Source organism: Marmota marmota, unplaced genomic scaffold (assembly GCF_001458135.2).
Source record: "Marmota marmota marmota unplaced genomic scaffold, marMar, whole genome shotgun sequence".
Lineage (NCBI taxonomy): Eukaryota > Metazoa > Chordata > Mammalia > Rodentia > Sciuridae > Marmota > Marmota marmota.
The window spans coordinates 7,291,932-7,312,672 of NW_025999944.1; the positions used below are offsets into that span (position 1 = coordinate 7,291,932).

Below are 20,741 nucleotides of genomic sequence, written 5' to 3' on the forward strand. Positions count from 1 at the left end.
AGGCTGGATCCCAGTTTCTCCGAGTTAGCTGCATTTAGATTTTGTCCATTTTCCCAGGGGATTAACCCAGCCCAACCATTCATTAATGGCCATGTAATTTGTCATTTTTCCTCAGCTTCCCAAGAAGCCTGCAGACCCACAGTTTGTCCCCCTGTAGAGAAGCAATGAAGCACCTAGTATAGATGATAGTGATTTTTGTGGGGAGTTTTAAAAGCCATGTCTCCAAGAATGACAGCTGTTACAGTGAGCCTCTGATTTCTCATTTGTAGCTCCTCAGGACACAAGGTTTGTAGTGATTGTTATCTGGGGCTGTGTCCCTTTCCTGCCATATATATATGGCTGTGTATTTAAATGACAGACCGTTCATAAGACATGTGCTGGGGAAGGAGGTGGTGCCCAAGAGCCTGCATGGGACACTGGATAGGAGGATCTGTTTTCTAGAACAAGGCCCTGGGTATGATGGTCCTGTGCCCTCCAGGGCTTGGGGTACCAGTGTCAGATAGTGAGCTTCAGCCACTCCTTACCCTCTTGGGGCAGAAGCACCCATGGTGCATCCATTCTTTCAACCACATCCTTCCCCATTTCTCAGGTATTCTCGTCTCTCTGTCTCTTCCAGGATTCCTTTCAAGATTGGGCAGCCCAAGAAACAGATTGTACCCAAAACAGTGAGTAGCCTCGTCTTTCCCTCTGAGATTCAGTTCTATCTTACATCGCCTCTGCATAGAACCAAAGCTTTGACTCCGCACATCTTGAGCTGAGAAGATAGCCACCTAGGCCTTATTGCCAGTCATGTTGATCTAGAACCTCTTAAAGACTGGGACTTGCAGGGGCCTCCTGTTCCGGGGTATTGGGGATCTTCCCCATTCTTGGTGGTTTACAAAGGTATGGCAAAGGCTCTGCTTCTGAGTAGTCTTTCCTAAGAGGATCCTGGAACACAGACTCCCTACCTAAGATACAGCCCAGGCTTGCTTTCTTTCTTTCTTTCTTTCTTTCTTTCTTTCTTTCTTTCTTTCTTTATTTATTTTGAGAGAGAGAGAGAATTTTAATATTTATTTTTTAGTTTTCGGCGAACACAACATCTTTGTTTGTATGTGGTGCTGAGGATCGAACCCGGGCCGCATGCATGCCAGGCGAGCACGCTACCGCTTGAGCCACATCCCCAGCCCCCAGACTTTATTTTTAGCTATCTCCTCCACTAAAGACCAGGTAACTTCGTGCCCCTCGTCCCTTTGTCTGCCCTATCAAATGTGTCCTCTCCCATGATCCAGAGTCACCAGTGAGAGGGGATGACTGGCTGCTACCTGCTGTGAGCCCTATTTTATCTCCAGAATGGGAGAGGAGAACCTCAGTTCACAGAACCTGAATTCTAGCTGGAAGCCCACAGAACTCATCTGGTCAACCTCCTGATTTTTCCTGATGAGTGGTGGTGACTGCTAAAGTGTGAAAAGGCCGGACTGGCAGAACTGGAGTTAGAACTCAGGTCCGAGTACTCCTTCCCTTGCTTTGTGCTGCTTCTCACTGTGAAGACCTTTGAAGTTTGGGAATTCTAGTCTGGAGTAGCCTTTTCAGCCCCTCTTCCACCAATCGGAGTGTAGTCCTTGGTTTTAACCTGGTGGTTAACTGTAGAGCCCCTCTCTCAATAACTTCAGAAATTTCTACTCTGTCTACTCAGTAGACTCTTATCCGTTGTCCCAACCCTTGATAGGCCTCCATGTCTTACTGACTCTCCTTCCTCAGCTCAGCTGTCAGGACCACAGGCAAACTACTGCTTTACTTTGGTAGGAAGTTCAGCACACATCTGACCAATGGCACCATCTTTGGGAAATTCAAGTGAAGTCACTTGAAAGGAGCTGGGTCTGAGCTAAGAGAGTCCTCCTCTGCTTCATGCAGATGCAGGTCACTGAGAGGCTCCACTGCCTCCCGTGCAGGGGCTGACCATCTGTGGAGGCCTCCAGCTGAAGCCCAAAGAATCTGGGCGTGCAAATGCCGGCTCCAGCCAGCTACAGGAAGTGGGAAGGTGCGGCTTTGAGCCTCTAGAGTTTAATCCATGGCAGATCCTAAAGGGAAGTGGTTTTGAGAAGGGTCTTTTATTCCGATCCTCACTACCAAAAACAAAGAGACAAACAAAAAACCCTCCCAACACCCTAACCTTCATCGAAATGGCCTTTGTTCTCCCCAAAAAAAGCAAAGGCTAGAACGTACTTTCAACTTGTTTGCCAGAGTTTGTAGACAGAACAATCTTGAATCCTTTGCCCTGAGAGGTAGCAAGGACCCAGGGGAAAAACAGATACATGTGGCTTCCCTCTTCCCTTGCGTCCAACTCACTTGAGGTGGGATTGTCCTCTGGTTCACAGCCTCAGCTCGCCCACATAGACCAGGGAGTGGGAAGAAGCCATGTTGGATTTGCAGCCTCAGTTTCCATCCTGGTTCTGTCACATCGTGTCTGATCTTGAGCGTGTTCCTTGGCCTCTCCAAGCTTTAGCATTCTCATGTGTGAGATGAAGATGGCATGGCTGGCATCTCAGTCTGACACAAGGCAGTGCATGCAAGATGCAAGGCACTTAGCCCAGTGTCTGGCCCGTAGCCAGCCTTCAGTGCGATGCACTACAGAAAGCCAGCGGATTTGACTCCTTCATAAGCCATCGAGGACTTAGCCTGTCCAAGCAGCTCAGTTCCCCGGGCCATGGGCTGGGCCTTTGATCTCTCACAAGGAGTCAAAGCCGAGTTGGGGTCTGGAATAGAGTTGTTTGCTTGCTTGCTTGGCCCGTTCTCCTCAACTCCCCAGGGCACTGAAGTATATGTAGTAAGACCCTCCCTCTTCAGAGTCGCGTTTTCCCTACCTCCTCCAGCCCCCAGAGCGGGCCTAGTCTGTGTGGTTGTCTCAGCATCTCTGGCAGCTGCCCCCGGATGGCAGTGACGCACTCTGGTATTCTTGCCCAGGCACTCTCAGGGAGGGGAGCAGATGTGGCCGCCCGGGTTATTGGAAGTCATGGCACCCCTGTCATGGGAAGAAATGCTCATGTTATCTTCAGGGAGTTTCAGGAGGTTTTTGGCACAGGGCACTCAATTGTCAACCACAAAGAAAGCATTGTGTCTTTGCTCTGCTGCTCTCCTTTGCCCAGGTTATTAATGCACATTCCACCATTGTCAAAGCTTTGGCTGGAATGGCATGTTCTCTGCAGGGGCTGACCATTGGCACCAAGGCGGAGGAACAAAGCTCCCCTACCTCCCCATGCTAGCCTTCTGCCTAGTTCCCTCTGGCCCCTCAGGGCCCATAAATTGACTGGGGCATCCTGATGTGGAGAAAAGCCACACCTCCCCACCTAACCCAGGAGCAGGGAGCAGCACTTCAAAGCTTTCCTTTCTATGGTCCTGTGCAACAGGATTACCCCAGTCTTATGTGCAAAGGAAAGCACACACCAAGATCCCCAGCTAGGTAGGTGCCCTGCAAAGTTAGGGCAAGAAGGAGTAACCACATTAAGCCTTTCCAGTTGAGGAAGATTTCATGCTGAGCAGAGGAACCTTCACTTCCCTCACCCTCCTTCATCTTGGAGTGTACTGAAGAGAAGGCAGCTGTCCCCCGAGAGCATCCCTTGAAAAGGGGCTCTCAGAGTGCCCCTTATGCCTCAGCTCTGATGTGACACACCTTAGCTCCGGCCCTGGAGCCCTGGCCCTGCCTCCTGGCCTCCTTTTTCATTTCACTTGTGAGTTCAAGTTTTGGGAAAACAGACCTTTCATTCATTTAACACATTCCTAGTTCCTGCTACACCAGGGCTTGGCCTAGACCAGCAGATACAGCAGCAAGCAGCACAGCCCCTCCCTTGCACCCGGGCCCCAGAGAATGCAGGGAGCAGCTGAGGGCAGTTGTCTGGGGCTTGATTTTCCCTGCACTAACCTGGCCCGCCAGGCCCAGCCTGACTGGTCCCCTGAAGGTCCGTGCACATGTGTTTACACTTGCATTGTTGACTGGGCTCCAGTGGCCGTTTTGGCAAAGGCATCAAGCATTCAAAGATGTTCAGATCTTTTTTGCTTGGCTCTTTCTCTCAGAAGGCATATACCTTGGAATGTGGCTCCAATGTGTCCTTTTATTCCCTTAGCCATTGTCTAAGGAGCTGGGATTTTGGTGCTGTCCCCGGTGGGTCTTTCCTCTGTGGATAGATCTGGAGCCAGTGAGCTACAGAAGCAGCCTGCACCTGCCTCCCTGCAAGTAGGGAAGCAGAATGTTTAGACTTCTCCTTTTAGGCTTCAGGTGGCCTTGAGTGGCATCAGGTAGAAGGGTCGTGTCCCACTTCATTCACCCTCATTCAGCTCCCAGCGTGAGACCTCAAGTTTCTCGTCAAACCTGAATAATCCCACCTAGTTGGAAACCCAAGGTCCCTCTCTCTGCAAGTTCAAGCAGTCCCCAGGCAGGGAAACCAGGTGTTCTCTGACATCCCACACACATCAGCACTCTCAGGGGATTGCAAAAGAGAGGACTGGGAGCCAAAGGCACAGCGCAGGGCTCCTCCCAGAGAGCAAGCACCTACTCTGTGCTGTAGATCTCGGGGAAAGCTTGACTGACTAAGAAATGCTTAGTTTTCATTTCATGTCTTTGGAAAAACTACTTTTAACTTGTAAAGACATGTCCTCTGAGGTTGAGCAGGAGCCACACACTGTCCTAGCACCCAGCACAGTGCTTCATGCTTAGCCACGGTCAGAGTTTACCTGGCTGCCATTGCCTGTGCACTTTGGGCTGCTTCTCCTTTCTGCTGGAAAGACGACAGCCCAGTCTGCCTCCCCAGGCTACTTCCATCACTCAGTGCAGGAGAGGCTCACAGACACTCTGGACCGTCACCCTCAGTGAGCACCATGGTGGGCCAGCCACCTGGCTCGTGCCCTGCACATACTGCCTGTTTAAGCAGTGTAAGCTTTGTAGCCCCTCAAGTTCACCCGACTGACTAACTGAAGTTAGTTACCCTTTTACCAGAAAAGAAAGTGAGGCTCTGGAGTGAGAGGAAATATTTTTAAGCTCCACAGCTAGTCAGAGCTCATATCTTATCTATCTCTGCTTATCCTCTAAACTGAAGACAGAGCCCCTTCCCTGTTCCCAGAACAAATTTGCCACCTGCAGTCACATACGTGGACTTTCTTGGCCTGCCGCAGACCCAGCTGCCGGCAGGAGGACTGGAGGGGAAACCAAGGCTGAGCGGGTGGCGTCCCGCAAAGTCTCCTGGCTGCCGCGAGGCAGGGCCAGTCCTGAATTGCAGCCGGCCTCTTCTCCATGCCCTGCTGCCTCCCTGGGTGCACTTCAGTCATACTGCAGAGCACTTTGACCGCCACCAGAGTGGGGGCGAAGAGAGGGCACCCAGCCTGGCACCTCACTCCCCGTGGTGGCAGAGCAGAGCCACAATCCGCTGTGACTTGCCTGGCTGGCCCCTCTGGGAGGAGAGGCCTTCTCCCAAGTCAAACACTTCATTAATTTTGGGAACACAGGGGATACTGTGTCCCTGAGGATCTGCTGGAGCTTGCATGGACTGGACTGCGTTGTTTTCTGCAGATGGGGAGGGTGTGGAGAATCTCAGGCTGGGAGATGTTTTCCATTGTGTTGTCATTTCTCTGTTGATCGAGTTATCTCTTTTGTTACAGGTGGAGAGAGACTTTGAAAGGGAGTATGGAAAACTCCAGCAGTGAGTGTCAAACCCCGGGATGAGGCCGGTGTTGGGGAAGGGCAATACCTCCTGCTAGGTCTCCCTCCCCACCCTACCTGTCTCCTTCTGACCAGTCAGTGGGCCACTCATTAGCCCTGTCAGCACCTGGAAGCTGAGGCCAGTTCAGGTCACCAGGCTGCCAGTTCTCCCCCAGCAGATGGCTTTAGAACAGTCATTACTAGTAGCCTTTGGGGACTTGGCCTCCTGCAGAACATGCAGTTTGGGGTAAGAGCCCCATGGAGAGGTCCTTCCCTCCCTGGTGGGCCTTCTCAGGTCAGGGGCGGAGGAGCCTGAGTGCCGTGTGGCCCAGCACCCAGGCCTGCCCCTGCCTTGCAGGCTGGAGGAGCAGACCAAGAGACTGCAGAAGGACATGAAGAAGAGCACCGATGCTGACCTGGGTAGGTGCCCTGCCCACGCCTGGTGTGGCTGGTAGGGTTGGGGGTGTCCTGCTCCCTCAGGGGATGACTTGTAAGTCACCACATTCAGAGAATGTCAAAATAGTGTCCCTGAGAAGTGCCCTGAGGTCAGAGCACCAGTTCCTCCTGCCCTACTGTGGCAGTGGTATGAGTACAAGGCTCTCCTGGAATTCCACTTAGGATAGAACCCTGGCCAGTAGAAACTTCTAGCAGAGGTGCCTCCACTACTCAGCATCTGGGCCATCAGCTCAGGCAGTGCCTTCCCTGCTCACAGAAACAAGAGTTCCTGGTTTTCTTGTGGTAACAGGAACTGAAGCTGTTGTGCATTTAAACAGAGTTGGGTTAAAGTATATGGCCTAATACCTCAGGATAAATTTGTTGTTGTGAAGGGCACTGAAAGGTCTGTGGTGAGTGAGAGCCAGCAGGTGCCAGGAAATGGCCAAGGCCTTGGGGAGGCTTCTTGGCTGAAGAGGTCTTATTTGATGAGGAAAAGCTAGGCCCAGGAGCTCTGAGACAAAGACAGCTCTGAAGTCAGGCAGTGTCAGGAGACTGTGTCCACAGGCTTTGTCCCCAGGGAGCCAGCCAGCAGCTGGAGCAGTGGAGCAGTGCTCCCTTACTGTCTCCACCCCAGGACACCCCGCACTTGACCAATAGTTTGCCACTAATTCCTGCCCTGCCCGGTCACTTTGGACCACAGGCTAACTCACTGTGCCTCAGTTCCCTGGTCTAGAAAACACAGGTGCTCGAGGTTCTGATCCCTCCGGCTGATGTGACGGTGAATCAGTTGGTTCAGTTGCTCTTAGTAAAAAGCACCAAGAGCAGCACTAGCATGTGGTGGCCTCTCAGAGAGGGTCAGCATGTGTGAATGTCATTTTAGAGTAGAATCTGAGGGAGACTTAGGTTTGACCAGGGTTCTCCACCTTCTCTCACTTTATAAATGCTGGACCCGTGCCTCAGAGCTAGGGATTCAACAGGAACTTCCCGTCCAAGGAGGGGAGACATAAGAAGTCAATGAGTATATGTTATAATGCCATGTTACAGTGATAGTATGAGGAAGAATAAGGGCAGGAGCGTGACAGGGTGCAGGAGGAGGCCTCCCTGAGGAGGGATCCCTTCCACACAGTCCTAAGGGACGAGGGAATCATCCATCAAGAATATCTGAGGAAACAGTGCTTTGAACGAAGAGGCCAGCAAGTGCCAAGGCCCTGAGTGGAGCAGGCTTTTCTTCAGAGGCTGTGTGCTCAGGTGAGGATCCATCTCCTGCACTTGGCCATTCCACCCACATACAAGTGCTCCGTGATGGCGGTGAAGCCCTGGAAGAGTTCTCCTAGGACTTTTACCCTCATTATCTCTTCTAAACTTGAGATTGACAGGGAATGTGAGATGTCCATTTTATGAGAGAATAAACCGTTTAGTTCAGTCCCCTGTCTCAGGACAGAAAAGTCTACCCCTTTCTTGCTTGTCCTCTGTCACCATCTCACTTGTTCCTCTGCCCCCCTCTTAGTAGAAATGGCAGAGTTTTCACTCTAGAACCTTAGCCCATCTGTGTTGGCATGGGTGCCTCATGAGCCAAGTCCAGATGGGCAGCATCAAGGTCTCCAGAGGCCATCCAGAATGCACAAGGTACTGAGCAGCTCAGGGTGGCATTAGAAGACCCAGTCCTACTTGATGTGCAATGGAAGGTCCCTAGCACAGGCAAAAATTTGGATTCTCTCTCATTTTCTTCCCAGATGCTAAGACTTCACCCATTTACTTACATAAACATGCATCTTTCCAGTAAAGGGCACTTTAAAAAGCTGATCAGAGGGAAGTGTGCCTTCCCCGGGAGCAGGGTTCTCTACCTTCTAGAAGCTGGGAGCCACCAGCAAAGCTGCCCGCCTGTGCAAGGAGGGCCAGCCCCTTTGGTCAGGGCCCCAGAGCCTCGGGCCATTGCTAACCCTGACAGTATGGGCATCCTGAACACAGCCACTTCACGGCTGGCCCCTCACGTTTCCAAGCCAAGGGTTGGACTTGGGGGTTTATCTGTTCTGTGTGTTCTGGGGTCTGCATTATTTGGATGGCATTTGTCTCTTGCTCTGCACTGTCTTCAGCAGGGGAGGTGCTGTGAGCCACTTCCTCCCCTCCCTCCTCCTCAGGCAGCTGCACTGTGAGAGCGCGAGTGGAGTGAAGGCTTGTTGTTTTCGTAGTGGGTTGCTTTGAACCAAGTAGAACATCAGGATCCATGAAAAGGAGTCTGGCTATGGAGAACTTAGGATTAGGTGGGTGGCTCCTGGAGCTGAGGGCTACTGGCCCCTGAGTGAGGAGCAGAGTGTGGGCAGAGTAGGCTCTTCCTCACTGGGCACACGGCTGCGGCCTCACAGCCACACCCAGAGCCTCCCATGTTGGTGGCAGCAGGATCACTGGTGGGCTCAGGGCCCACCCCCAGATCTCTGATTCATCCAGTTGGAATGAGACCCAGAGATGTGTCTTTGATGCATGTCCAGGTGACACTGGTGCAGCCAGATCAGGGATACACTGAAAGAGCCAGTGACCCTGACAATGAGGGGAATTGAATTATACCTTTCCTGACTTCAGAAGCTCCTGAGCTCCCCAGATAGAATCTAAAATCCCCAGTTGTTTTTCTAAAAAAGTTGATCTTTCTTTCAAAAAAGTTGTAGGACTTTCAGAGTGATCAGTCTCTGAGGGATCTTTGGATCCTACAATTCAGAAGACTCAAGGGGACCCATGACCCTCTTTTTCTCTGAGGTTCAAAACCCACCAGCCTCTGGGGCTGTGCTGGCTAGCCATGCCCTGCTGAGCCTAGGCAGAGACAGAGAGGAATGTGAGCTAGGCCAGGGGAGCAGGGCTTTCTTGACCTGAGCACCGGGCTGTGTGCCTAAGGAGATTCCAGACCCAGTTCTGCTCCTGAGCCAGTGGCTTGAGAGATGCAGTTCATTGACTTCACATGAGAGTCAGAGGTGTGGGCACTGGGAAAGCAGAAACAGAGAAAGAATGTCTCCCCACCCCCAGCTTTTGGATTTTTTTCCATCAAATATGGGGGAAAAATTAGTAGAAGACATTTTTCAGAAATTTTCCAGCTTTATCCAGGTTTTTATTATCTTTTAATTATGCCATATGTGATCATTTCATAATCAAATCAAGTTATGCATAATGTTTGTTCCTAATCTACAAAGTCACTTCACAGATTTTAAAGTGTTTCTTCCTCCGTTGTTTCAACATTTCTGGAAAGTTTACGTTTCCAGTCTTCTCTCCCATTTGGCCCTTTTGCTAGGTGACTGCAGCCCTCTCCCAGATCCCAGGGGAGCCTAGGTGGTGCTCAGAACGGGCCGCTGGCTACTCAGGGCCTCTTTGATGCCTTGTAGAGGGGCTGGGCCAGGCAGGACCCCTCTTACCCAGGGCTCAGGTTCTTTCTAACCCACAGTCGAGAAGCAGGCCCTTCCTCAGGATAGCACTGGGCTCAGGGTTCCTGGCACCTGATGAGTGGAGGGAAGATCATACTGATCAGCTGGAAGGAAGGACTTCCTTCATTAATTCTAAGACACTGTTCACTGTAACATGTCTGACTTCTAAGCACTATAACACTTGATGGTGTGTTCTGGTTCCATTGGCAGCATTTTTCTTTCTTTCTTAGTGGTTTATGCAGCAATGGTATGTTTTACAACTGGTAATGTTTTGGACTGAGGGTATAGCCAGTGGTAGATGCTTGCCTGGCATGCACAAGCCTTGGGTTCAATTCCCAGCAACACACACACACACACACACACACACACACAATTGATAGTGTCTTAAATTCAGTGACATACAAGTAGTAAGAAAATGCATTTGGCCAGATGTGGTGGCCTGGTCTGTAATCCCAGCAACCTGGGAGGCTGAGGCAGAGGATCACCAGTTTGAGGCCAGACTCAGCGACTTAGCAAGGCCCTAAGCAACTTAGTGAGACCAGTCTCAAAATAAAAAGAGCTGGGATGTGGCTCACTGGTTAAGCACCTCTGGGTTCAATCCCTGTACAAAAAAGAAAGAGAAAGGGAAAGAAGGAAGAGAAGCAAGGGAGAGAGGGAGAGAAAATGCTTTCAAAATCTCGTCTCCCCCCCTAAGGAAGCCAGATGTACTCTGAAACTGGTATGGACAGGCACCCTCCAGTCCATCTTCCTGCCCCTCGAGACTTTTGATTGCAAATAATTGAGACCTGAAAACAACTATGGGACCAAGAACCTCAGCAGCCAACAGGTTTCTGAGCTGCCTCCTCCAGTCCACAAAGGACCCTTTGGCCCTTTACAGTGAAAGCGTGCTGAGCCAGGTGTAAACTGGAGTGCTTTTACTTGTGTACACAAGGGAGGCCAAAGCCTCACAGCCATGCCACCTGGAGAGGTTTATAAAATACATATTCTCAGGTTCCCAGTTTGCTGAATTAGAATCTCTGGAGCCAGAGATGGATATTTTACAGATTCCCACCCAAATGATCCTAGTATAACCTAGAGTTTAGAAAATGAAGTCATTGTAATCCATAAAGCTTTGTGAAAGTGTTCCTTGATGTGGTGTTAGATAGTCAGAAATAAGCACTAAACACTGAGGATAACCAGGCACAGTAGTGCATACCTATAATCCCAGCTACTGGGGAGACTGAGGCAGGAGGATCCCAGGTTTGAAGCCAGACTTGGCAATTTAGCCAGACCCTCTCTTGAAGTAAAATAAAAGAGGCTGGGATGTAGCTCAGTAGTAGAGCACTTGCCTAGCATGCATGAGGCCCTGGGTTCAATCCTCAGGGCCACATGGCTCTGTGGTGCCATGTAATTTTAATAGCTGTGGCATGGGAAGAGGGCTGCAGGTCCCTGGGCCATGGGAAAGCAGGAAGCACTGAGGAGACCTTGAACCTGTTCCTTCAATGGTTCACCACTTTTTGACTTCTTACAGCCATGTCGAAATCTGCCGTGAAGATATCCCTGGACTTACTTTCCAATCCCCTCTGTGAGCAAGACCAAGACTTTTTGAACATGGTCACAGCCTTGGACACAGCCATGAAGCGGATGGATGCCTTCAACCAAGAAAAGGTGACTCAGTCTTTGTCTCTAGTGACCAAGCACTAGCACCTCCCCCCTCTGCCTCTCCATCTGGGCCATTCGGTCCTTGGAGTCCTTGTATTGCAAGCCCGCACCCGCCTCTTCCCTGATTGGGCTGCATCCTCTTCCCATGGCTCCTGTGAGGTGTACCCCTTACTGTGAGGCCATGAGGGTACATACGCATGGCAGGTCTGCTCATGCAGGGCCCCTGAAGCTCTCTCGAGCCCCCACCTAGGCTTCCACACTGAGCAATGTCTGAGCCTTACCAGCAGCATTAACGGGATGAACTTGACCTGGCCCTTGGGCCTCCTGATTGATCTCTCTGCCTCTTCAAGCTACGGAGTTAAGGGGTGCCACCTTGCCTCTCCTTCTGCATCCCCTTTCTGTCCTTGCTTTTAAGGGCCTGACGGATCTCTGCCTTCCAAGGAACTTGCAACCTCCCCTTTTAGGGAGAGTCTAAGTCCCCCAGTTTTGATGCCATTGGGTTTTTCTTTGACAGGTGAACCAGATCCAAAAGACTGTGATTGAACCCTTGAAAAAGTGAGTAATGTCATCTGGGAACACAGGCCTCAGGGCACTTAAGGGAAAGGCAGGTTAACTGACCACTTGGGGACTAAGGAGCCTATCTAGCAGCCTGTACCCAGACCCCCATAGGGACAGACAGGCTCAAAGGGGCTCCAGCCATGAGATCTGTGTCTCTCTGGGTGCAGACTCCCAGCAGCTCCAGAGCACTGTCAGTGCCAGACATGCTCTGAGGTAGCCGGGAACTGCTGGTCCCCTCATGGCGCCAGACACTGCTCCGGTGGTCGGTCGGTCATTTGGCCCTTTTCCCCTTTGCTCCCGGTTGGGACCCGTGGGGCCAGGGCTGGCTGGATTCGGCCAGCAGAGATCCTGGCCAGCCCTCAGCGGACATGAGCAAGGCCTTTCATCTCAGACCGGGTGGGAGTGCAGCTGCCTGCAGCCCTCAGCTTTGGAAACGTGGGGGTGGCCACACATGGGGAAGGGTGCAGCAGTGGGGTCTTGCCTGGAGAGATCCCTCTAGCTCGTGACCTGTGAGGACCAGGAATTCTTCCGCAAGACTCATCTTTGTCTGGCAGGCCTTGGTCAGTGATCAGACAGGCCTGTTCCCTGGGCCCTGGAGGGAGGAGCAGACTGAAGCCTTGAAGCTCCCAAGTCCTTCCTCTCCTGGCCTCTCCCACTCGGCTTTGACCTAGAAAGGCTTGTGCTCCAGCCCAGCAGCTGCACTTTATTACCTCGTCTGTGGTGGTCCCTGGCAGCTGCTTTGCCAGGCCCTGGGTAATGAGGCCCTGCTTAATTATCATTAGGCCTGGATCAGGGCCCAGAGGGAGATGAAGAGAGCAGTTTTTGATCCTCCAGTCCCTTGTGTTGGGGGGTGTTGATCTATTCCTTCGCTGTACAAGTCCAAGGGGTGGGGTTAGGAAAAACACCTCTAACCCCTCAAGCACTCCTTCCTAACCAGGCCTGCAGTGGGAAGCTAGGCCGAGCTGGTGCACAAAGGGATTTCTCCTCCTGCCTCCTTCCCTGCCACCCAGCATCCCCAGAGTAGGCTTTACCACCCACTGCCTCCCAGTCATACTCACCCACCTGTCTCAGGGTCACATGGGGAGCTGGGTGTAGGATGAGCCTGAGTGCTTGTGACTCTGAGGCCTGATCTACAGGTCAAAGGTTCAGAGCTGAGTGAAAGGAACACAGAACAGACCTTGCCCACAAGAGGACTTCTCCGTGTGGAGAGCTGCAGGGTCCCAGAGGTAGCCACAGGCTGGCACAGCCCGGCAGGGATACCAGCTCAGAGAGCAGGGGGTTGACTCCTGTCTCTGTTTCACAACCAACGAGGCGGCCTTGAAATCAGATCCTGCAGCCAAACAGAGAGAAACCCCGGCTGCTTCCCACCACAGGCACAGCCCACCACCTGCCAGGAAGGTGGGGGCGTGGCAGAGGGGGCGGCCACCATCTCCGCAGCGGATCCTCTGACCCCTGCATGAGCCCTCCGGCCTGCCTGGCTGCCCAAGCTGGCTGCTCCCTGCAGCCCGCAGCCAACATGCGATCTCCCCTGACCACAGAAACCACCACAGCCTGCTGCCTCCTCCCCACTTGCTTCCTCTGCCAGGAGAGAAGCTCCCAGGGACCCCAGGACCGGAAACAGGAAACTGCAGCTTTCCTGTCCTCTGATGAAGATCATGGCCACATGGCCACCCTGCCGCCCCCAGCCTGCCCCCCAGGGGGCTCAGCCTCTAATCCCCGGTCCCTGGCCCGTTCACATGTCGGACAGGGATGCTTTCAATTTCCCTTTCCTGGTGGGTGGAAGATCCCGGCTGCGTGGGCACAGATGAGGAATGGCAGGCATTCCCCACCAGGCCGGCTGCTCCCAGCCCACCTCCCAGCCGGCCTCTTTCCCTCCTCGCTCTCCCTTCACCCCACGCTTTGCCTCCCTGCCTCCCTGCCTCCCGGAGAGCTAGCTTGCTGATGAAGCTTGGGCAAGCAAGAGAAGGACAGCCCAATGGGTCAAACTCCAGTAGGAAAGACCTGGGGTGGGCCCAGCCAGTTGTCCCTTCCAGGATAAATGTGAATCAGACCTGAGGTACTTTGGAGCCTCAGGAAGGCAGGCCCAGGTGTACTCACTGCCACCTGGCACAGTACCATGGAATGGGGAAGGTGTGCCAGCCCACCCCGCCAGCCTGAGCGTGTGTCCTCGGAACTGACTTCTCGGGTGGTAGAGGCCGCTGAGGAGCAGGGAGGCAGGGCTGGGTGGGCAGGGGGAGGTGTGATCTGAGTGGGTTTTGGGAGCAGAGTATTTCCTGAGACCGGGTCCAGGGAATCCTGTCCCCCATCTCTTACCACTAATTTACCAAGGGACAGCAGGGACTGAGCAGAGAGAGTCTGACTTCTTGGCCTTCTTTCTTTTTTTTTTTTTTTTTTGTAACGTTAATTTTTTGTTGTTGTTTGTTTAGTTGTCAATGGACCTTTATTTTATTTTTATGTGGTGCTGAGAATCAAACCCAGTGCCTTACACATGCTAGGCAAGCGCTCTACCACTGAGCCCCAGCCCCAGCCCCCTGGCCTTATTTCTTTAGGGAAAACTACGAAGGCGTGGGCTTCGTGTGTGCATCTGGAGGGAGAGCTCTGCCCTTGCTGGGGGAAGTCAGTGTGTATCTTTTTAAGTCCCAGGGGCATGCCAAGGAGGGGCTTTGACACAGGGGACCAGCCTCCTACTGGCACCCAGACCTCTGACCTAAAGGTGGAGGGAACCATTTCACATCTGGGGTGGGGTGGGGGCGTCCCATTGTCAGAAAGCTGTGCAGTGCCACAGTACACACACCACCTGCCACTGAGCTGGCCATCTGTCCGCCCATGGCTGAAAAGTAGAAAATGGAAACGTAGGGGTTCAATGAGCAGGAAAGGGGGCTAACATCCTGGTCCCCCACTCTTAGCCACCTCAGGGTAGGCTGTGATCTCTCTCCTTTGCCTCAGAAGATCCCAACCCCCAAATCCAAAGCTACTCATGGTTATTAGTGATTCATCAGTTGTGGCCTGAGCCTGCATGGCCTCTCAGTTTGAGGAGTGCTGCAGTGGGAGACAGAAGTTCTTGTGGGGGACATCAGTCTCCCTGCCAGTCAGGCTCCAACCGCAGCCACTGCACCTGCAGAGGATAGGTGACACTGATTCCAGAGACAGAGAAGGAGCCAATATTTGATTAACCTGTACACATAACCGTCTGACACTACCTGTTCCCAAGGCTGTAACCCCCAGTCCCTTCCCACCCCACCCTCCCAGCTGTGCACTTTGCCCTGAGCTTCCGCTGCTGTGTTCTCCAGAGGCTGACTGGGTCCCTCTGTTTGGCACTGCTGCTGGAGCTGACTCTGGCCCTGGAGATGACAGCTATGGAAACAGCCTGGGAGTATGTGCCCAGGTACAGGTGCTGCTCAGGTCAGCAGGTGTCCAGGGCCCCCTGACCGACTCGTATAACACCAGTCTTGTGCCTCACACACATGGCATTGCCCTTTCCTGAGATGATGGGCGTGGAGTGGTGGGATGATAGTCAGGGCAGGAAAGCGCCCCGCTGCTGCCTTTCATTCTTGCCCTGTACCTGTTCCACAGCCACCCAGCACCTCCCAGGCACTGGGGCCACCAAAGCAGAAGATTACTTCTGACAAGAGGATCAGACAGCTGCTAAGAACGCTTGTCCCCTGGGGTGGGAGGGACAGCATGGTAACTTCCCAGGCCAACTACACCTGCTCCCTTGTGCCACATACCGCTCAGCTGCCCAGGAATGGAGAGGGGCTCCTCTGGTGGCTGCAGCTCCATTGTGCAGCTGCCTTGGGCAAAAGCATCAAGACCAACTCTTCCCAGTGACATCACACTTTAGACGCACTCTGTGGAACACCATGCATGAGTCCTGGTGGAGAGGGTCCCCACGTCTACCAGTTACACAGCATTGAATAGGCCGCGTCTCCTGCCTGACCAGTCAGTCAGTCAAATATTGCCCTGCCAGCCTATCAGTATCTGGCCATGCACCTGAGGGGCCTGCCGACTCTGGTCACTCGGGGTGGAGAAGCAGAGTTGGTGAGCAGGACCAGAAGAGTCAGCTCCTCCTGGAGGAACCCAGAGAGGAAGAAGGAGCAGGGCTTGATTCCCACACATAAGGGCATGTAGCTGAGGAGTCAGAGAAGTCCCGGTGATCTGTCCCTTCTTTAGCATTTTCAGTTAGGTAGCAAGCCCTTCCATGATGGACATTAAATTAGAGGAATTGGTTTTCAGATTACCAGATGCCGGAGCATTGAAAATACTGCTGCTGTTTCTGAATGGCCCACTCTTATGAGTGGTTCCCATTTTGGTCCATTTTAGTCATGGGGTAGGAGGAGGTCCCTGAGTCATAAAGTTCTGGTTTGTTGGTCTGCCCTTTCGGTGGTAGGACAGCAGAATTTCTGCTTTTCCTGTGGTGCTGAGGAGCCCTTGAAAGAGTAGTTTCCAGTTTCAGTTCTGTGACCTACCAGTGGCACTATGAGGTGATGAGCGGGTGCCAGACAGAAAATTTGGCACTTGAGTACTCTTATGGACTATCTGTCTGATTGTGACCTTGAGCAAGTCATGTGTCATCTCCCTAGCCTTGGGTTCTCCCAGTTCAGTTTTTAAGATGAAGCTGTCTGACAAATACCTTCTGAGGAGGAGTGTCCCAGCCCTGCCATCCTCTCGTGCAGGTCCTGGAGTATGGTGAGACTGCTGTGGGCAGGGAGGGAGGTAGCAGCTGGACAAGTGGTGTCATCCATTCTCCGCCCCCGGTGCTCAAGCCTAATGGAGTGGTCCTAAAAGTTCACGTGCTCTTGACCTTCCTCCTGGACATTGTTAGTAACATAAGCTCCAGGCCACCAGGCACTGGTTGGTCTGTCTCCTGGTAAAATCCCAAGACCCGGAGCAGGGTCTGCGCTTAGTAGGTACTCCATACATACCTGTGAATGACTGATGAGCTGCCAGGCTGCCCTCCCAGAATGGGCCTGTGTCCAACCCAACTGTGCCCAGCAGGTTTGGCAGTGTCTTCCCGAGCCTCAACATGGCAGTGAAGCGGCGGGAGCAGGCCTTGCAGGACTACAGGAGACTCCAGGCCAAGGTGGAGAAGTACGAGGAGAAGGAGAAGACAGGACCCGTGCTGGCCAAGCTGCACCAGGTGTCAGGGAGATGGGAGCGGGTGAGGGGGTTGACAAAGAAGGGACAAGGTGGCCAGAAGGGTCATTGGGGCCAAGTTCCTCCCTGCTCCTGGGGACCAAGGCACTGCATCCTGCACCCAGACACCTGCATCCTGCACCAGCCATGAGTGTCTTGATGACAAGGTCTCCTTCCTCAGGCCCGAGAAGAGCTGCGGCCTGTGCGGGATGACTTTGAGGCCAAGAACAAGCAGCTCTTGGATGAGATGCCACGGTTCTACGGTAGCCGACTCGACTACTTCCAGCCCAGCTTTGAGTCCCTGATCCGAGCGCAGGTGAGGCCATGCCACTCACACACCCAAAGGTGACCAAATACTCTTGCCTTGGGAGATAGTCCTGGGCTTTGTGAACACCCTCAGGCCATCCCATACCCCACACTGGAAGGGAGACTTGGTCATTCTCTGCACAGACAGCTGGGCCCAGCACCCCAGCCACCGCAGGCGATCATTCAGTGCTGGGACATAGGGTTCTGGCACTGCAGGACTTGGACCGTGCAAGGATTTCTGTCTGGCTTCCTCCGTTGCTCGTAGGTTAATCCCAGCCCCAGGATGGACGAGGGCCTTGTTGTGTTAGCCATTCCTCCCTTGGCTTCTTAAACCAGGCAGCACCTTCAGCCTCTAGTTTGGGCAGGTTCTTTGCCTGAGGTTTCCAGGTGGTGAGGGATCCAGAGGTCCATAGAGTGAAGGCCTCTGAGGACCCAGTGGAAACTTTGAGCTTCCCATGGAGGGGACCCTGAGCCCCAGAGAGAGCCATGCCAGCTGCTGTCTCGTGATGCACCCCCTGGTGGAAGGGCAGGTGGGGCGCAGACTGGCCTGTGGTGCTGCCCAACTATGTGTTTGGACCAGGCACCATTTTAGTATACTGGCCAGAGCCCTGTGTGTCCTGTTACTCAGAGCAGGATGGTGTGTGTCCCCTGGCCTCTCCCACCCCATCTATCTTCAAGCCTTTAGCTAGGATTCTCTGCACTGGCCAAATGGGAAAGGTTGAGGTGCCAGAGCCAAGAGCAGGGCTCTTCCACATGGACCCCAGCTAATCATAGATGCTCATTGTTAGCCTCAGGATCCCAACACACCCTTCCCATCTTTTATCACCAGGTCACCAAATTTTAGGCTTCCAGTCCCTGTCTACCAGGGCCTGCCCACTTCTGCTTTTGCCTGGGCATCTGGCGCCCTCCAGTGGATGTCATCTTTCCTTATAGATTTCCCCTGGAAAAGTCTGGTTCCCACTTCTCCGCCTGCATCTTTGGAGACGTCCAAAGCCATGGGACCAGGTACTTGGCATTAGGAAGGCTGAGCAGGATCTACCCTGCAGCTGGGATTTCCTAATGACCTAAGTCCTTGGTCCTTTCTTGTTTCTTGAGGGCAGTGAGACAGAGCCACCAGCAGGAGGCGACAAGGGCTTCCTTCCTGCAGCTGTACCCTTGCCAACCCTTTCCTTTGCTGACACAACCCCACTGCAGCCTCCAGTGACCTACCCCCTACCTGCCCTCCCCTAGCTCCCAGGAGAAAGCTGGAGGGTGCCCAGGCTGGAGCCGTTTGGGAGGTTAGGGATGACCTATAGCCAAATCAGTGGGGTAACCACGGCTGTTTACTGCCTCCTCAGTGCCAACCTCCCCCTCACATGGCTGCTGCTGCCATTAGTCACTAGAGAAGTGAGCATTCCTGGTGACTCACCGGGCAGTGCAGCCTGGGCAAGAAATTTAGGGCCACCCCCTGCCCTCACCCCAGTGATTGCCTATGTCCCCAGTTTCTCAGGTGTTAGCAATAGGTTGGGACTGACCTCACTTAGCTCCCCTGGTCCCAGAGGAAGCCAGCTAGGATGTCAAGAGACTTCCTAAGGTACATACAACTCAGTCCTGGCCCCACTGCACCGTGCACCTTCCCAGTTTAGCACCTCCAAGTTTCTAAAGAGAAGGTGACAGCCAAGCTGGGGAGTTTGGAGAGAGTGGAACACAGGAGCACACGCATTTTATTTGATCAGGAAGTGGTTAGTTTCATGGCAGAAATGGCCTCTGCCCTCTGTGGAGAAGCCCCTAGTCCTCAGCAATCTGGGGGTGTTGCTGAAGAGCCTATCCGACTCCCCCACCCTAGCCTCTCATCCTTGTGTCCCTCCCACCCTATTGCTGTTCCCTACCCAGAAGGACCTGTGGACATAAGCCCAGCCTTAGAACCACTCCCCTTGGCTATGTGGTTTAGGCCAGGAACAAGGGTGGGGCAGGAATGGAAGGCAGGTGGTAGATCCCAGAGCCTTGATCTCACCTTTACTTCTAGAGCAGGCTTTCAAGGCCCTGGGATCTACCACCTGCCGTGTCCTCTCTTTCCCACTGAGGTATGGTGCCCGCTAATCATCTTCTCTCTCTCTGGGCCTGGCCTTGGCCAATGTGTTCTTCTCCAACCACTCCCAAGTGCACAGGCACCCCTGCCCACACCAGCTGTTGGAAGGAACCAGGGATTGAAGGGCGTCACCTCCACCCCCAGCCCCACAGGGCCACATTGCCTCTCTGCAACCCTGGTCTTGGATGGAGCCTTTCTCTGCAGTGGACATTCCAGAAAGCCACAGGCTGTGGTTCAGTCCTTCCTGCACCACCAGTTCAGGGAAATGGGTGAGGGCCAGAGAGGTGATGGAGAAGTGAGTAGAAACACCTGCCTTGAGCCAGCCACCAGCCACCCAAGGGACCAGACCCTGGCTAGGCTAGTGCTCCTAGACTGCTGGGCCCCGCAGGTATTGTGCTTGGGCACTGGATGCTAAGGGAGCCCAGCCCTTGCCAACAACTCTTGCCTCTTGCCCCAGGTCGTGTACTACTCAGAAATGCATAAGATCTTTGGTGACCTCACCCAGCAGCTTGACCAGCCGGGCCACTCAGATGAGCAGCGGGAGCGAGAGAACGAGGCCAAACTGAGCGAGCTCCGAGCCCTCTCTATCGTGGCTGATGACTGAACGTCCATCCTTCAAAGACTTCTGGGACACAGGCAACCTCTCTAGTCTTTGCCCTTAGCAGGCACAGGCTCATGCTTCTCCCACTGGCTGCTGTTTTGGAGACAAGAGGTGGCCCCTGCTCCACCTTATAATCCTTTGAACTGAGTGTCTCCATTCTCTTGAGCCTGTCACCAGGAGCCCCAAACAAACAGGCTGCTCTCCTCAGGCACAGGTAAGCAGTGTAGAAAAACCCTAGGGGCTTTTTTATTTCCTGAAGAACCGTCCAGAGTTATAACCTGACCTCAGGCCAGAGCAGCAGCCCCCTGGAAGGGCCTGGGTTTTGCCATTGCAGTTGAGGGTCTTAGCCCCACTTGCACAGCAGGGATCGCATCTACCTCGAGGACACATTCCTGGCCCCTCGTTGCTCTTCACACCAAAGATTCTTCTGGGCAAGGTACAGGCACAGTCCTGGGGAACAGGAGAGCCCTGTTCCTCCAGCCCCAGCAGACCCCTCACTCCAGCATGACAAAGGCGGGCTCAGTGCAGGGACAAGCCCTCGCTCTTCCGCATTCCCTAGGTAACTGGGACTTGATGTTAACTATCCCCCCATGCAGCATGTGACACATCAATCCACAGGCCTCAAAGCAAGAGCAGTGGGTTTGTGTCTAACCTGGATATCTGGAATTTTATTTTTTCAAGTAAAGTTTCCAACAAAACATCCACCTAGTGTTGTGCTGACTTGTGGAGAGAAGGGGAGCCCCTGGTACAGCTATCCCAGTTCCTGCCCACTTGGCAGAGGGCCTCTGCCTGATTCCAGCAGGAAGGCAGCCTAGGGTGCAAAGGTTCAGGCTTTCCACCTTCTGGAAAGAACTGCCAGGGTGCAGACACTGGCTTAGGGCCAGGAGGCTGGGAGGGCACCAGGCTGGCCAGAAAAGGAACGGGGAGAGC

At 53.3% G+C, this 20,741-nt stretch overlaps 1 protein-coding gene across 4 annotated transcripts in view; it reads left to right on the plus strand.

Annotated features, from left to right (window-relative positions):
- The window catches only part of Bin3 (bridging integrator 3), a 39,863-nt gene that overhangs the window by 16,790 nt on the left and 2,332 nt on the right, over nucleotides 1-20,741 (plus strand). Inside the window, exons 2-9 of one of the 4 annotated variants that reach the window (XM_015499492.2) lie at nucleotides 617-665; nucleotides 5,626-5,666; nucleotides 6,024-6,085; nucleotides 11,015-11,151; nucleotides 11,660-11,700; nucleotides 16,699-16,840; nucleotides 17,018-17,152; nucleotides 19,668-20,513. In XM_015499492.2, coding sequence (XP_015354978.1) covers nucleotides 617-665; nucleotides 5,626-5,666; nucleotides 6,024-6,085; nucleotides 11,015-11,151; nucleotides 11,660-11,700; nucleotides 16,699-16,840; nucleotides 17,018-17,152; nucleotides 19,668-19,814 — 754 coding nt within the window. In that variant the 3' untranslated portion in view covers nucleotides 19,815-20,513. Of the gene's footprint in view, nucleotides 1-616; nucleotides 666-1,095; nucleotides 1,207-5,625; nucleotides 5,667-6,023; nucleotides 6,086-11,014; nucleotides 11,152-11,659; nucleotides 11,701-16,698; nucleotides 16,841-17,017; nucleotides 17,153-19,667; nucleotides 20,514-20,741 lie in introns of those variants that run through there. The other 3 variants (XR_007347026.1, XM_048801612.1, XM_048801614.1) reach the window with 3 other exon arrangements.